Source organism: Molossus molossus, unplaced genomic scaffold (assembly GCF_014108415.1).
Source record: "Molossus molossus isolate mMolMol1 unplaced genomic scaffold, mMolMol1.p scaffold_m16_p_20, whole genome shotgun sequence".
NCBI lineage: Eukaryota > Metazoa > Chordata > Mammalia > Chiroptera > Molossidae > Molossus > Molossus molossus.
In genome coordinates, this window is record NW_023425356.1 from 29,637,753 (window position 1) to 29,654,227 (window position 16,475).

Here is a 16,475-nt window from a genome sequence, read left to right on the forward strand (position 1 = left end):
AAAAGGGCTTTTATTAATGTGCTATCAAAAAGCATATTGGGTCTTCAAGTCACATTAGATCCACAGGCCACCCAGTAGCACACTCTAAACACTTCCTAATAGCCCTCTGGTGCCCCCTCCTTCATGGCCTTCTCCTCATGGTCTGGGACAGGGAAGGATGAGGGAGCGAGGGAGGGTCGCACAGAGCCTTGGGAAGGGCTTGGAGTCGGCCATCATCAAGGCTGATGAGCATGGACTCTGGGGGTTTGGGTGGGCCCCATAAAAATGGATTCAAGTCACACCCCCTGCACTGTCTAGCCCTTCCACCCACATCCCCTGACCACCACCCCACCCCACCCCACCCCAGCCCCGCACAGCCCTGTATCTTGCTCACCTTTCTTACCACCTGCCCTGCTCCGGGAAACAAGCAAATCTCAGGTCGATGTCCTCTGTCTGCAGAAGGGCATGTATCCCATTGGGATGCAAATAAAACGCATGAGTGGCTGGGCACATTCAGGGCACATGTGACTCTAGACAGGGTCGCACTGACTTCCAGCAAGACCTGACCAGCAGGTGTGGAAAGCTCGCACTTTTGTGTGGAAGCAAGGTGGGGGAGAAGGTATGGCTTTTATTTTTTCCTTCTCCGTTTCTTAGGTTGGCCACCATGCACGGCACTAATCTCCTAATTCTAATATCTCCCCAGTTTATAAAGTGCTCTCACACTTACATCACGGCATCTTCCAACCCTGTGAGGTAGGTATTATCCCCATTTCTTAGATAAGGAAACTGAGGCCCCACATGATTACGTGACTTGTCCCTGATCAGATAGCTTGTAAATGGCAGAGTCCAGGGCTGCTGGCCCTGGTTTTAATGTTCTTTCCTCTACCCCAGATTGGGAGGGTAGCAGGAGTTCCCTGTCACTGGGCTCTTCCGCTCTCCATGCCCTGGTGACAGGAAAAAGTATGGTTGAAGTTTCTAAGTAGTCAACTGGGATGGCAGGAAATGTTGATGGGCTGCTACTTAACTGCAAGTGTGTTGCCATTTTTTAATTGAGGAAAATTGTTGGAGGTAATAGTCACTTGAATGGGTCTTCTTGGATGACGTGGACAGGGGACATTTGAATTTCTCCATGTCTTTGTGTGATGACCATACAGTCACTAAATCTCTCCTGAGTGTGCTACAGATGGAAAAGCTGGAAGGCACTGGCATTGTCCACTAGGGCTAGGGACAGTGGCTTTAGGTCTGCTATCAAATCTTAATTCTTACTTTGCTGTGTGACTCCAGGCCGGTCTTTTCCCTCTCTGGTCTTCTGGCAGCCAAACCAAGGCAATCTCCTGTGTCAGCTCACGGCGCAGGGAGGCTCCACTTTCCTAGCAACCTCCTCGAGAAGGTGACTTCGGAAAAGATTGTCAGGGACTATGTCCCACACCCCTCATTGGTTTGGAAATTTAACACCAGGGGAGCAACGGGAAGCAAGGCAATTAGGAGGAGGGATGAGACAGGCTGGTGTAGACGGGCCATCCAGCTCTGGCCCACACAGAGTTTGCTTTTTCATGCCTTTTCTTCTGTTATTTTGGCTTGTTTTTCAAACATGAATCAAACAATCTCCCCCTAGACGCAGCAGCAGCAGAAGGAAATGTTATTAAAAATGAATTTGTTAGTGGGCATGATGTGTGGATGAAGTCTTTGGGAGTTTTGGCTGCCAAATAAAGACTTTATTGTTGTCATTCCTCCTTTCCCAAGCTCCCTCCCTCTCTCCTCTCCTCCCTCCCTCCACCCCTCCCTCTCTACAATCTGCCTGTCCCTCCCCCTAACCTAACCTCCCCACCCTAACAGGATCTGGTAGAAGAAAAGTTAGGCAAACACAAGCACACTCACACCACTGGGAGATCCGAACCTCTAGCTGGCTCTCTGCTGCCACAGCTCCGCAGGGTCGGGGGAAGAGGAGGGAGCCTTGCCGGGACTAACCCAGAGCTGAGAGCAGAGGCAGGTGTGTGCAGGTAAGCCCTCAGGAGATGGGCAGGAAGCCTCCTTCCCCCAGCAAGTGTCCTCCTGCTCTGTGCAGCCAGGTTATTGATCTCCTCCGTCCTTCCTTCCACCTTTGTCTCCTTTCACACGAGCTCAGCTTAGGTCTCCTCTGCTTCTACACCCAGTTCCTCTTCCTTCTCTTCTTCATCCTCTACCTGTGTATTTGCCGCCTCCAAAGTTAAACTTTCTTGGTACATGTGTTTGTGGTCGCGGGGTTAATGCTGTATGTAGCATTTTTACAGATCAGGTATTTCCATAGAAACTGGAATCAGGAACCCATTTCTCTGCACCTTTCACCATGTCACTCACGGTCACAGGCACACACACAGCTACACAGAGGCTGCACTTTCATTCTACACACACGCACACGCACACACTGCATCTTGTCTCAGCCCCTCACACGCCTCTGCAACTATAAGAGCACAGAGAAAGTGTGCCTTCCCACCGAGATGGCAGAGCCACAGAAAGTCATGTGTGCGGAGCTGGGGCAGAGCAGGGAAGACATGCACAAGAGCCGAAGTTGGAAGGACGTCTTCATCCTTTAGAACTTAATTGGGTGGGAGGGAGAAGACAGTGGCTTTCCAACCTGCACAGTGTCTTCCCAGGAGCTCTGAATTTGTCTCACTGGTCCAAACCACTGAGGAGAAAAGAATCCAGCTTCCAAGCCCTGGAGGTCCTAAATCCCCAACTCAGGAGGCAGTTCATTTATTTTTCTGCAGGCAGCCAAAAAAAAAAAAATCTCTCTTGAAAGCCATTTCAAAATTACTCCAGGTTGGCAAGGAGTCCTTGTGGCCGAGGAAAAACGATAGTAGTTTCTTAATGAGTCAGGGAAGAGAAAACTGGAGGGGTAACTGAATGGGGCTTGTGTCCAAATAGGTGACCCCTGCCCATCTCAACAAGAGATTGTTGTCTCGAGACAGGCAGGGGTGGGCTAGAGCAGGGCCTCCAGACACAGCTGATCACAACCATCTGTGGGCAGGGGAGAGGGGATCAGAGGGGCCTCACTAAAAATAGAGAGGTCTGGACCCCTTGCTCCAGATCTACTGAATAGAGACCCAGAAATCTGTCATTATTTTAATTCAGAGGGTCAGCCAGGGCTTGAGAACCTGAATCAGGGGCCTGAGGGCGACCTGTGCCGGAACTAAAGAGCCCAGGGCCCCTGGCAGAGTTAGCTGGGCAGAACGTTGTGGTCTCCTGGACAAGGACTGTCTCATGGAGGAGCTTCAGAGTGTCCCAAATGGGCCACCTCCTGTTGGGGAGTGGGAGTTGACGTTGAGGGGACAGGAAAGATCTCCTGTGAACTCTCTCCCTCCGTCCTCCTTGCAAGCACCCGCGGCTGCATCAGGGAGGAACACCCTGGAAAGAAAGTTCTACCAAAATAGCTCCAGAAAGCTTATGTTTCCTCTCACCTGCTAATCTGCCCACCCTGAGCCCCTGAGACATGGCGCCAGGCCTCTCCCCCTGCCTTCCTGATCCCTCTCCTCCTGCCCAATAGCTGTCTGTTCTGATGGCCTCACACCGAAGATGGGCTGGACAACAAGCTCTGCCCAGGGGGCAGCCCATGTACTGGGCATGGGAGGGAAGCATTTCAAAGCTGGAGGAGGGGAAGGAGAAAGCCAGATGTGAAGGGTTGGGAGGGGAAATCGGGATCTCAAGGGGACTCCACAGCCAGCGTTATGCCTTCCCTCACCAGCATCCCCTCGCCTGCTGCAGAGCTGTGGGGGGTGGGGGGCGGGTAGTGAACTGAGGACAGAGTGAGTGGTCCGGGTGGCTGGCGGGATTCTGTGGTCTCTCCAATCAGCTGGTTCTGAGACCCCAGTGTGGTCCCACGGGCTCTAAGGGAGAGGAAGTTGCTCTGTGTGAAAGGGCTGGGGGACAGGGGAAGGGGATCCATGAGCCAGTAGCCACCGGCAAGGATCCCTGCCACCTGGTGGAGGGCTGAGCTGCCCTCGGGCCAGGCCGGAGGGAAAGAGACCCCATCACTTGGAGATAATGTCAGCAATAGCTTCATTTTCCCTGGGCATTCGCTTTACACACATTTACGCGTTTAACCCTCAAATCAGCCCAAGAGGGTTTTAATGTGTCCACTTCATAGATAAGGAAAGTGAAGCCTAGTGGAGGTAAGAGGTTTATTTGCCCAAGAGCACCCAGTGAAGAAGCAGCGTTGCAGCCTTAGGCCTCAGCGCCAGCGGCACCTGGGGCATCAGACAGATCCTTCCTGGGATGGGGCAGGAAGAAGGAGACGGTGCGGCGAGGACCAGGGCCCTCTCAGGTTGTCCCCTCTCCACCCTCCAATGGAAACTCGCTATTCTGCACCAGTGGCCGGAGGCCAAAAGCTCCGCACTGTTTACACTGAGCCTTGTGGTAGACTCTGGGGAGACCAGGGTCTTTCCACCACAGTGTTCTCTTTATTTTCATCACTGCTTGATCTGCAGCACATGTTAAAGGTATTTGTCATACTTGCTTTGACAACACCTGGGTGAGGGGGACAGGGACAGGGACAGGGACGGTTTTGTTATCCCCCTTTTACAGGTAAGGAAACCGAGGCTTCGACCAGGTTCTGTCATGGGTAGCAGTGGACGGGCTGAGAGCCTTCCTCCCTGTCTAGCTTGCACCATGATGCCCTCCTGCTCCCCCACCCCCCGTCAGGCCCACCCTTCCGCTGACTGCACCCCCAGGAGAGCGGCAGCCGCATCAGTGATGTGTTGAATTCATCAAGTCCCCATATCGGCCCTCTCATTACCTCAAGGCAACACAAGCCTTATGTACAGGCCTTGGAAGGGTCTCAGGCAGCCTAGGTGGGCCTGCCTCCCTCTTCTGCTAACACCTGGGCGGAGACCACCTGATTCTCCTGGCTTCCAAGTCCCTTCTGGGTTCAGAACAGAAAGGACTAGAGAGAGGGGGCATGCCGATGTCCATGGCCGTGGCTGCAGGGTGGGGAGGGAGGGGGCAGCCCCATTTTCCATGGCAGGGTCACTGGCTGGGTTAAGGCAGGGAAGGGTAGGGAATCTGACAAGAAAGACAGAAAGAAGTCCAGTCAGGAGTGCGGAGCAATCCTTTAACCTGAGGAGACATACCCAACCTCTCTCCCAGCCAGCCCCATTCCCGACTCTCCATGCCAAGCCAGTTGTCCTTAAACTCTCTCCTAGTGACTTGACAAACCCACGTGGACCTCAACCCAGCCCTGCCTGAGCCTAAACACTGCACCAGTCCTGGGTGTTGCAACTCGAAATGAATGGATCCATGAGCTAGACAGGTGAGGGTCAGCTCACTTTAGAATCAGTCCCTCTAGAGCAGTGGTTCTCAACCTTCCTAATGCCGCGACCCTTTAACACAGTTCCTCATGTTGTGGTGACCCCCAACCATACAATTGTTTTTGTTGCTACTTCACAACTGTAATTTTGCTACTGTTGTGAATTGCGATCGGAAATACGTGTTTTCCGATGGTCTTAGGTGAACCCTGTGAAAGGGTCGTTCGACCCCCAAAGGGGTTGCGACCCACAGGTTGAGAACCATTGCTCTGGAGACTCTGCTCTTCTACAAACACATCAGTGATTAAACTGAACCCTGGCCACGTGTAGGGAGGTTTCACGCTGTGACACAGATGGTAGCCCGACGCCTGGGGTGGAGGGGCAGAGGCAGGTTTCCAGCCCAGATCTCCAATACTGGAACTTAAATTCATTTTCAAACTCTCTTAGGAAATGCCCTTAAGGGGAGAGATTGAATTTTGAGTTGGGTAAAGCAGTCGCCGTTCCCCCCACGAAGCAGCAGCGTGCTGAGAGCCAGGGCTAGCAAACGGGGCTGCGTGAGGTCAGTGGCCATCAGTGACTAACCAGCGTCCAGTGACTGAGCGCTGAGCACAGCCAGCAGGAAGTCAGGAGGTGGGGAGATGTGCTCGCAAAAGCATAAGAAATTCAAAACTCGCACACACGTGTGACACACCCTAAGAGCGCGTATGATGGCACAGAAAGTTCTGGAAGACAGAAGCATGAGAAAGTGTGACTCCGGGCTTTGGGGGAGGGGAACTGTGACTCCCCATGGAGTACAGGGACTTCCAGTCTGTCCCACAGATTCTGGTTTCAGGCACTTAGGACACCCCAGTGCGCTGATAGGGCTGTGCTGCCGGACTTCCCTCCGGACTGGCCCGCTCCAGCGGGAAGAGGTGTAGCCCCATGAGGAAAGCCTAGAAACAAACTATTTCCTCCAGAAAGAAGCGTGGCCAGCCCAACAGCACGCACGCGAGCACACGCCAGGGTTCGGTCACAGGCTAGGAGAAAGGAAGTTAGAGACCCAGTTTCCCCGTGGCCTGGGCCCATGCAGCTTTTCTAGGGAGTCTCCCATCTGCTCTGGGAGGAGCTGGGCTGGCGCCCAGGGGCTTGGAATGTGGAAGGATCAGAGGAGTTCCTGAAGGATGGGGAGGGAGATGGGACGAGCTGGCCTGCCAGGCAGAGCTGTGACTGACCTGTGACCCTGTCATTCCTGACAATGAGGACCAGGGCTGCCCAGGCCTGGAGCCACTAGGAAACACCCCTGAGCAAAGGCCTGAGTCACCGCATGTCACAGAGTGGGCTTTTACGGGAAGCTCTGGACAAGATTTCCTGCTTAACTCAGGGTCCAGTCCTGGGCAGATGCTTTTCCTGACAGGGCAGTGCTGGGAAACAGAGCCCGGGCCAGGACTGGGAGGCCTCTCTGGGGCAGGGCTTCTCACATCGTGAAAGACTGCTCAGATCAGTTTTCTGGCTGATACGAAAATCAATAAATGCCCCAAAACAAAAAAAGTCAGGATCACAAAAATTGGAGCTTTTAAAAATGTTTCTTTTTAGCATACTAATACTTCAACTACCTCCTTAAACTTTATAGCCAAAACGATGGTGTTATTTCCAAGAAAATTACAGGATTTACAAAATAGTCATTCAAGGGGTGTTGGTCTGGCCACAATGAATGTTTCTCTTTTCCATCCTTTCACTGCATCCCCAAGACGGTTACAGCCTCAACTGTAGATAAAGCCAAGAATCGGACAAGTTCCTCTGTGACAGGAGGACCAGGGAAAATGGCTTCCTGCACCCCCGGGGAGGCTGGCCTGGGAGGAGGCCACTTTAGAGGGAGGTGGAGAGGCAAAGAGGCTGCAAGCAATCTCTTCCCTTCTTCCTTCTAGTGTGCCTGTCTGTCTGCCTTCCCTCCCTCCCTCCTTCCCATGCTCTGTGTACTATATAGAGGGTTTATACATGCACCCAGAGCACAGGCAAACATGAGTTTGCTTATGTGTATGGTACAGGAGCAGTGTATGTGTGCGCACATAGGCTGGGAGTCAAGGGTGTGTGTGGAAAGTGTGAGAGACTCCCTCCAAACCTCCAGGGTTGAGCTCTGCCTTCTGTCCTAGTTCTTTTTATATTCAGCTCCTTCTGAGCATCTGGCCCTGGACTATTGTCTTTCCTTGAGCAAAGCCAGCAAGAAGACAGCACTGAGTCACCCACTTCCCATGCAGGGAGGAGTCTAAGCGGATGCGGGCTCAAAGGAAAGAGAGCGGTGGCCTGGGACAGAGGCGATGATCACAGGGTATACATACAGCCCAGTCCTTCTCAGAGAACCCCAAGAAGGCTGCATCCCCAGGATGTCCCAGATCCCAGAGGGGGTTAGGCAGACACCACAGTTGTGAAGAAGCAGCAAGAGGGGCCAGGAGAAGCAACATGGGTGTGAATACCCTGTCTGGAGACCAGAGGGGGTGTCACATGGATGAGGGACCTAGGGAGGGGATGGTGCATAAACTCACCGCCCCCCTCTGGCCCCTTCCCCACTAGGACTGGGGAGAAGCCTATGGGAGCTGCCACTATGTGTCTACAACCCTGGGTCTACTGCTAGTTCCCCAGCTTAATTCAGCTAGAACCACATGGCACTATCTGAAGGGTCACTGGGGCCAATGGGAAGGGCAACCCCAAAATATCCCTCAGGAACCTACCACTATGTCACTGAGGCTGGCAGGACATTCTGGTTACCTCAACACCACCAACTCCAATAGACACCAGAACAGTAATATCAGGTCATAAGAAATGATAGTGGTTTCCCCACAGCTTTTGATCCCTTCCTGCTTAGTTTCCCAGAAGCCTCCACACTGGAGGAGAATTCTCGGTGTGTGTCCTGCTGGCAAAGACCAGTGTTCACTGAGCTGAGTGTGGTGGGTGAGGGGCAAGCAGGGCGACACGTGCGAGTCTGCAGGGCTTCCTTCCTTTCCAAGACCTCCACCTGCCCCAACCTGGAAGGCAGGAGACCTGGGCCTTTGTCCTGGGTCTGCTGTTAAACAGCTTCCTGGCCTTGGGAAACCACTTCTTCTCCCCAGGACTCAATTTTTCTAAACAGTAGCATCTGCATTCATTGGTGGATCTCAAACCAGTTTTCAGCAATGCGACTTTATTTTTCAAGTGAATGCTTTGGAAGGATATATATATAGGTTGACAGAGGAGTGAGTTGAGGGTGCCCCAGGGCCTTCCCCTTGGCCTCCCTCCCTCGGGGGACTCCATAGAAATGGGGACACTGTTTGAAAACTACTGAGCTGTGTGATCTCTAAGGACACTTCCAGAATGGAACACCCTAGGACTTTGGTTCATATATCCTGTCATCCCTCTCATAAGGACAGGAATGATTTTCTTATGCTGCAAATAGGGCAACTGAGGGCTAGAGAGCAAGGGACTCCTGATTCACAGCCCAGTGGGCTCTCTGCCGAGCCGGCTCATGCTCTGAGAACATGAGAGGCTTGGTCTCTGGGCAGGGAATCCAGACCCTCAAGCCCTTGTTACTGTCTTACCTGCTAGATACAGGCAGACAAGGAAATGCTTCCACAGGTCCCTCCCGCAGCTCCTTCCCGCAGCTCCCCTGGAGCCGTCCTGGCTACCTTGAACTGCAAAGACATGGCCTCTAATTGCGGAGGCCCAACAGGCTCCTGACCTCCCGTGTCTCCTCCCTGCAGGTACACCATCTGGACCATGAGGTCATCTCTCTCCTTGCTCCTCCCACTTCTCCTCATTTTGGCCTCAGTGACCAGAGGTCAGCCAACAAGACGACCGAGACCCAAGCCCAGGCCCAGGCCTCGGCCCCGGCCCACACCCAGCTTTCCTCAGCCCCATGAGCCATCGGAGCCGACAGACCTGCCCCCTCCCCTCCCACCAGGCCCTCCATCTATCTTTCCTGACTGTCCCCGGGAATGCTACTGCCCCCATGACTTCCCTTCTGCCCTCTACTGTGATAGCCGGAACCTTCGCAATGTCCCCGTCATCCCACCCCGCATCCATTACCTCTATCTCCAGAACAACTTCATAACTGAGCTCCCAGTGGAGTCCTTCAAGAATGCCTCAGGCCTGAGGTGGGTCAACCTGGACAACAACCGAATTCGCAAGATAGACCAGAAGGTGCTGGAGAAACTGCCCAGCTTGGCGTTCCTCTACATGGAGCGGAACCAGCTGGAAGAGGTGCCCTCCGCCTTGCCTCGGAACCTGGAGCAGCTGAGGCTGAGCCAGAACCAGATCTCCAGGATCCCGCCGGGCGCCTTCAGCAAGCTGGAGAACCTGCTGCTCCTGGACCTCCAGCACAACAGGCTGAACGACAACGTCCTCAAGCCCGACACCTTCCACGGCCTCAAGAACCTCATGCAGCTCAACCTGGCCCACAACACCCTGAGAAAGATGCCACAGAAGGTCCCCACCGCCATTCACCAGCTCTACCTGGACAGCAACAGGATCGAGACCATCCCGAATGGGTACTTCAAGGCCTTCCCCAACCTCGCCTTCATTCGCCTCAACTATAACAAGCTGTCCGACCGGGGACTCCCCAAGAACTCCTTTAACATCTCCAACCTGCTCGTGCTCCACCTGTCACACAACAAGATCAGCAACGTGCCTGCCATTAGCAACAAGCTGGAGCACCTGTACCTGAACAACAACAGCATCGAGAGTGAGTGGGGTGGGCGGGGCCAGGCCACCGGGAGGGAGGCTGGGGACCCACCTCAAGCTCTTTCTCAAGAGCCCCAGGGTAGGGGTGTGCAAAAAGCACCCTGTTTGGCACTGGACTTCCACTCATGGCCTTACCACTCGCTCTCTGTATGACCTTGGACAGCTATCTGGCCTCTCTGGGAAGTTTCCTCATCTGTAAAGTGAGAATGGTAGTAATACCTCTCGTTAAGTTGGTAGGAGGATGTAATCACTGAACATGGACACAGTGCCCAGAGCACCATGCTTGGAGGGTACTCGCTTCTCTTCCTCCATCTCTTCTCGTCAGCCCCAGCTTCTCTGCCCTCCAGATCTGTAGGTAAGGTAGACATGGAATACAGTCCTGGACATTCTCCTAAAGCAGAACAGTGACACTGACATGCCCACTCTGAGTGTCCTGGGTCTGTCCGCCGCACACACCGGCAGCCGTGAGATGCAGCACCCCCAAGTCTGCGCCTAAGATTCGAAGCATCTGTGAAAGGTACATGCAGACAGGCAGCTATACAGGGTGGACAAAAATAGGTTAATAATCATCAGTAATATAATAATAACTAAAGAATAACACAAGAACAAGCTCTGTTTTGTGTACTCACAACTGTAGACCTGCTTTTGCCCACCCCGTCTCTCCAAGGTCTGGTGAAGATGCGGCAGCCAGAAAAAACGCCGGTGTGTGGGGCTTTCTTTGTTGTTGTTGTTGTTGTTGTTGTTTATCCTCACCCGAGGACATTTTTGCATTCATCTTCAGACAGAGCGGGAGGGAGAGAGGAGGGAAGACAGAGAGAGAAACATCAATGTGAGAGAGACACATCGACTGGTTGCCACCCATACAACCCCAACGGGGGCCATGGACACACTGCAACCGAGGTACATGCCCTTAGAGGGAACCAAACCCAGGACTCTCTGGTCCACAGGTTGACGCTCTAACCGCAGAGCCAAACCAGCCAGGGCTTGCTTTTTTTGTTGTTGTTCTTCATTATTGATATTAGAGAGAGAGAGGAAGGGAGAGGGAGAGAGAGATAGAAACATCAGTAAGAGAGAACATCGACTGGCCGCCTCCTGCATGCCCCCCACTGGGGATCGGGCTCACAACCTGGGCATGTGCCCTGACCAAGAATCAACCGGCGACCTCTTGGTACATGGGTCAATGCTCAACCACTGAGCCTCACCGGCCGTGCTGTGTGGGGGCTTTCTGAGTCTATCTGGAAAGCTGAACTATTTAGTCATGTTAGACAGTACACTCAAAGCAAAATTTGCCTAAGCTACATTTACAGGGTCCTGGGCTAGGAGGTATCAACTGCAGCCCAACAGAAGAAACTAGAAGTTGCGATTTTGCTTCCATCAAAAATGTCAGCTCTGAGCAGAGCATCAGCAGAAAGGCTTAGAAACAAAAGAGAGAATATGATCTGGGCATTGAACAGAATCAGGCTACACCCGCACAAGGAATGCCACAGCTGCAGGGATGAGGGGGCCACAGGGAAAGAGGCGCTCCCCTAAAATAATAATGGGAACCCTTAGTTTCCCAGCCAATGGATGAGAGGGAGGTAGTTGAGTTTCTACAATCTTGAAACAAGTGGTGGAGAGAACAGACTTGCTCACTCATCTGGAATCATTACACAGAGCGAGAGAGGGCTTTTAAAAGTCTGGCAAGAACCCTGGCCGGTTTGGCTCAGTGGTTGGAGCGTCGGTCTGCAGACCAGAGAGTCCCGGGTTTGGTTCCCACTAGGGGCACGTACCAAAAAATAAAAATAAAATCTGGCAAGAAAGAAGTTCAGGAAAAGGGAAAACTGTCCAGTTTGACCCTGCAGAGAGCGAACTGGAGCAACCCCCCACCCTACCCCACCCCGGGTGCTGCATCGGCTGAAAATAGACAGAAGGGATACCTAACAAGTACTGACAGGCCATCCAGGGTTGGGGAAGATCAGGGGACAGCCAGCCTCCCGAGGGTGAAGTCAGAATAATCACACACCCTCTGACCATGTCACAGATCTAGGAACGGAGCATCAGGGTAGTCGGGTGACAGTCCAACGTGACAAAGTCTGTAAGAAAATCCATCTCTGTCAGGGCTCTTCCTGCTACTCCATGGTGAAGCGAGAAAAACAACGGCCCCACAGATGATAAATGAGACAAGTCTTACGAGAAATAAAAGTTCACTGAGAAGATGATACACCTGACGTCATCCAACAAGAGGTGGAGGAGGAAATGAAATCCTTCCATTTGAAAGCCTAGACTCAGTAGTCATGTCAGAATCCATAGGCCCAGCACGTCCCACGGACCCTGTGCCCTCCCCAGACCCCCTTCCCTTCCTGTCACCCCTGTTTCCGTCCATGTGACCATCTTCTGTCCATCCACAAGCCTCACATCCAGGTCACAGGAACCTCTCACATCCACCTGCCGGCTTCAGACCTGTCTCACCCCTTCTTTCTCCACACTGGCTGCCTTTGCTTTTCTTCAGTACAAACCTCATCACAGGCCCCTCCCGATCAGACACCCAGGGCACTAGTTTATATATCCCACCGTCCCTGTCAACACGACAGCCCTGCTCCATACCACTCCTCAGACTGCAGACCAAAACCCCAACCCTTGGGGAAATATTTGAAAGCCGACCATAATTTTTGGCCACAGCTCACCTTTGCAGCTCACTGTCCCTGGTTCATCACCTGGTGCTGTTTACTACTTCAGGACGCTTCTGTGACCTTTTTGGCCTCCACAAGTCTATTCAAATAGAGTTCCTCTAGCAGCACCCCATCCCCCGGGCCTCCCCCTGCTATCATCCTACCTCTGAAGGTTCAGCTCAAAGCTCCCTTCCTCGGTGACTCCTCAGAGTGAATTTCCAATAACAACGGTGGGTCAGTTCCAAGTTAATTAACTTTATCATGAGTAAACTGGGCCTGGAGGTACAGGTCAGCTCACCTACAGTCACACGTTCCTAAAGCCAGCCGGTTTCAGCGAGAACTGGAGTCCGTACTCTCAGGCGCGCACCCGCTCCTCCCTCCTCTTTGCCTGCCCCCCCCCTGCCCCCCCCTGCCCCCCCCCCCCCCGTCTCTCCTGCTCACTTCTCCCCGTCTCTCTCCGTAGAGATCAACGGGACCCAGATTTGCCCTAACAACCTGGCCACCTTCCACGACTTCTCCTCGGACCTGGAGAACGTGCCACACCTCCGCTACCTGAGGCTGGACGGAAACTACCTGAAGCCGCCCATCCCGCTGGACCTCATGACGTGCTTCCGCCTGCTGCAGTCCGTGGTCATCTAGGCCGTGCTCTGCCCTGGGCCCCGCTCTCACGGCTCTGGGATGCTGGTGGCCCGGCGCTTGTGCCCGCCACCGTTTTCTCTGTCCCCTGTCTTTCTCCCGGCAATGCCTTTGTCCCCCGCCTCCCTGAGGCAGGACCAGCCGCGCACTCTGCCGCACCCAGCCCAAAGACACCCACTGCACACTCACACTCCTGGCCCAGAAGCACGGATGTCTTTCCAGAGATGTCATAGTCCCTTCTCTCCCTGCTCTCCCCTGTCCCTCCCGGGTAAGTCTGGGCCTGGACTGACATCTGGATCTCGGTCCCGGTGAAGCAAGAGAAGGGTTGGGGGTGGCCCAGAGGTGAGGCTCAGAAAGTCCTGCAGGAGACTCCTCTTTCGTGCGCTGCTCTGACCCCAAAAGACCCAAGCACCCAGGTCCTCCGGGCCCAGAATCTGTCTTGCCAAACTGCTGCTCCACCACCTGTCCCCTGGCACCAGACATGGCGCTGGCTCTCTGCCGGGTGTGTTCTCCAGAAGGAAGGGAAAGGGAGGGCAGGGGGCAGGGTTCCCTCGAGGGCGTGCCTCTGGCTTACACTTCACCCGGAGGACCTGGGACCCTCTTTCTCCAGGGTGAACACCACTCACCCTCCTAACTGGGCCTCTTTATCCCAAGAGGCTGAGCAGAGAGGACCAGGATGGGAGAAGAATGGCTCAGGAACTGGGAACTAGGAATGAGCTGGGGGAGGGGGTGTGCCCGTGGGGTGCAAATGGGTCCTGCAGCCCCCTTGGCCACTCTGAACAGGAGGCCGAGTGCCTGGGGAACACAATGTCCGCGTCTGCCATCCGGTCCCTACCAGTGTGGATGGCCCCGTCTGTCCGGCCCCGTCGGTCCAGCCCCAGAGAGGTTCCTGAGAAACCCCGAGGAGAGACAGGGCCCCTGGAACTCTATCAGAAGCCTCTCCCGCGTGTGCAGATTGGCTGCACTCGGAGACGGCACATCAGTGACACCTGGTGGCTGATGCAGGACACAGATGGTTCCTCCTCCACCTCCCTGGGGTGGTTTTCCAAGGTCAGGAACGTCCAACCTGAAGAGCCAGGGGCCATGTCATGGACTCTCTCTCCTCTGGGGTCTAAAAGGCACAGAGCTGCAGTGGTCCTGAGTTGGGAAAGAAGTAGTGGTGGTGGGACGGCGGGGGGAGATGTTCCATCATGGCAGAGCAATGGTGGGAAACTTCCGGAACCGAGGTGAGGATGTCGTCTGTTAGGGTTGCTGTCTGACCCTGCCATGCCTTCTGTTCTCAGCTCCCACAACCTGTAACCCTCCAAGGCCCCTGTAGACCTTGCTCCAATGCAAGACAGTATCACCCCTTCCCCTGCAGTTATTTATTCCCTGTGTGGACTGTCCCAGCCCCAAAGCTCCCCCTCCCTGCCTGGCCCTGGGGCTGCGTGGCTGGCCTCAAGGGAGCCTGGGCCGCAAGGGCTGACCCGCCTTCACCTCCCTCTCAGCTGCCTCCAGGGGATGCTCCTCTACAACCCGAGTGTGTGTGTCCGCGGGCGGGGTGGATGTTCTGGAAATGAGTAGTACGCAGAGCCTCCCCTCAGGGTAGTTCTAGAAAAGGTCCAGAGATTTTTAAGAAATCGTCTTAAGCTAGACCCCTAACTTCAAGAAGTTCCCATTATACTCTTTCTCGTCTTTCTCTTTTGCTAATTTACAGAAAACGGAGCCCGGTTTACCCTGGGCTCCTCCACCACGCTCCCACAAACTGCCTCGTCCTTCCTAGCTGCAGCTGGTTAGTCCAAGGCTCCTGCTTCGAGTCAGCATAGTATCGTGGCTGTAAGCAACCTGGTGCTCCGGCCTGGATAAGCCCCCTCTGCTCCTTACTCACACCTTCCAACCTCAGCCCCTCTGATGAGGCCCTTGGGGACACAGCTCCCGGGGCTCCGGGAGGGGTCAGTCCCCTGCTCCTGATCACCCAAACTTGTTTGTTTTAGCAGCAACACAACTGCCCCATCCAGAGTGTCTGCTCCCTCCATCGCTCCCTGCAGCTGTGAGCCATAGAGGGTTCGAGTTAAACTGACTTTACAACAACCCCCCTCCCCCATACACGCACAGTGTGCCGATTCCCCTTGGGTTTCAGGAAGCCTCTCCTCCATCACTACTCCATCTCCAGAGCTGTCGGCATCCACACGCTGTGTGAGCAGGTGTGTCCGTGTACTCTGCACACAGCTGTTCCGGAGGACTGCTCACTTTGAAACAACTTGCACATTCCAGCACGCTTCACAGCAGAGGAAATAAAGGAACATAAGAAACACCCTGCTTGAACTTGACCATGTGAACAGGTCCAGAATAATACCTTCAAGTCCTTTTGCAGCCCCTCCTCCTGCCTCCACCTCTCTGTCTTGCTCTGAGAAGAGGGGTGGAGAAAGGGCCTTATTCTCAAGAAATGCTAAGTAAACAGTTTCAGTGTGTTTCCTTGGTGAAGCCCCCCCACCAAAAAAAAAAACAACTTACAATGCTCATGAAAAAGTATGCCTAACCTCAGACCAGAAATCTGACAGCTATATTAGAAGGCCAAGGGCCCAGGACTTCTAACCCATAGACACAAAATCATTGAGAGTCTCCCAAGTGCTCAGCACTGAGCCAAATACGGAAAGACGCAACACAGACACTGTTCCTGACCCAGTGGGGTCTGCAGCCTAGTGCAGGAGACGCCGTGTGAACCAAGGCAGCGGCAGAGCTGTGGAAAGGCGAGAACACAGGGCCACCTCCTCTGGAAGGAGTTCCAGGCTGTGCAGATGTTCACAGAAGGGCGAGAAGGTCTCCCCAAATCTCTTCAGATGGAAGGCTCTAGAAGTAGGCGTATGATCCTCCCAACCTACACTGTCTTCTTTAGGGTGCAGACTGCCAGACGCTACCCCTCCACTCCCACCTTGCCCCCTGAACACCTGTTTTGGTTCAATTCAGCAACTTTTCAGGAGACATGAGCTATGTGCAAGGTACCTAGCTAAGAGTTCAAGGGTAGGTAATATCTACCCCATGCCCATGAGGAATGCACAGCTTGATAAAGGGGAAAATCCATTCATTAATCATTGCATGTGTAAAGTATTTGAATAATGCCGTGTGCAAAGAGCGTGGTGGAGAGGGCCTCTACCTCTGCCAGAGAGAAACCAGGAGGGCTCCTGTCATTGGAGCTGTATCTTAGGGCTGCATAAGAATTTTCCAGGTGGTAGAAGGGGGGAAACAGCATGAGCAAAAAGGTAGG

At 53.8% G+C, this 16,475-nt stretch overlaps 1 protein-coding gene across 2 annotated transcripts; it reads left to right on the top strand.

Moving 5' to 3' along the window:
- The first annotated feature begins 1,844 nt into the window (after positions 1-1,844).
- LOC118637980 (proline and arginine rich end leucine rich repeat protein) lies at positions 1,845-15,605 on the top strand. Of its 2 annotated transcripts, none has more exons than XM_036273702.1 (3): positions 1,845-1,979; positions 8,969-9,948; positions 13,059-15,605. In XM_036273702.1, the coding sequence occupies exons 2-3, from the start codon at positions 8,985-8,987 to the stop codon at positions 13,232-13,234; spliced, it is 1,140 nt and encodes a 379-aa protein (XP_036129595.1). In that variant the 5' UTR covers positions 1,845-1,979; positions 8,969-8,984; the 3' UTR covers positions 13,235-15,605. The 2 variants fall into 2 exon arrangements, with proteins under 2 accessions (XP_036129595.1, XP_036129596.1); XM_036273703.1 differs by having other exon boundaries at positions 1,845-1,969.
- The last annotated feature ends 870 nt before the right edge of the window (positions 15,606-16,475 follow it).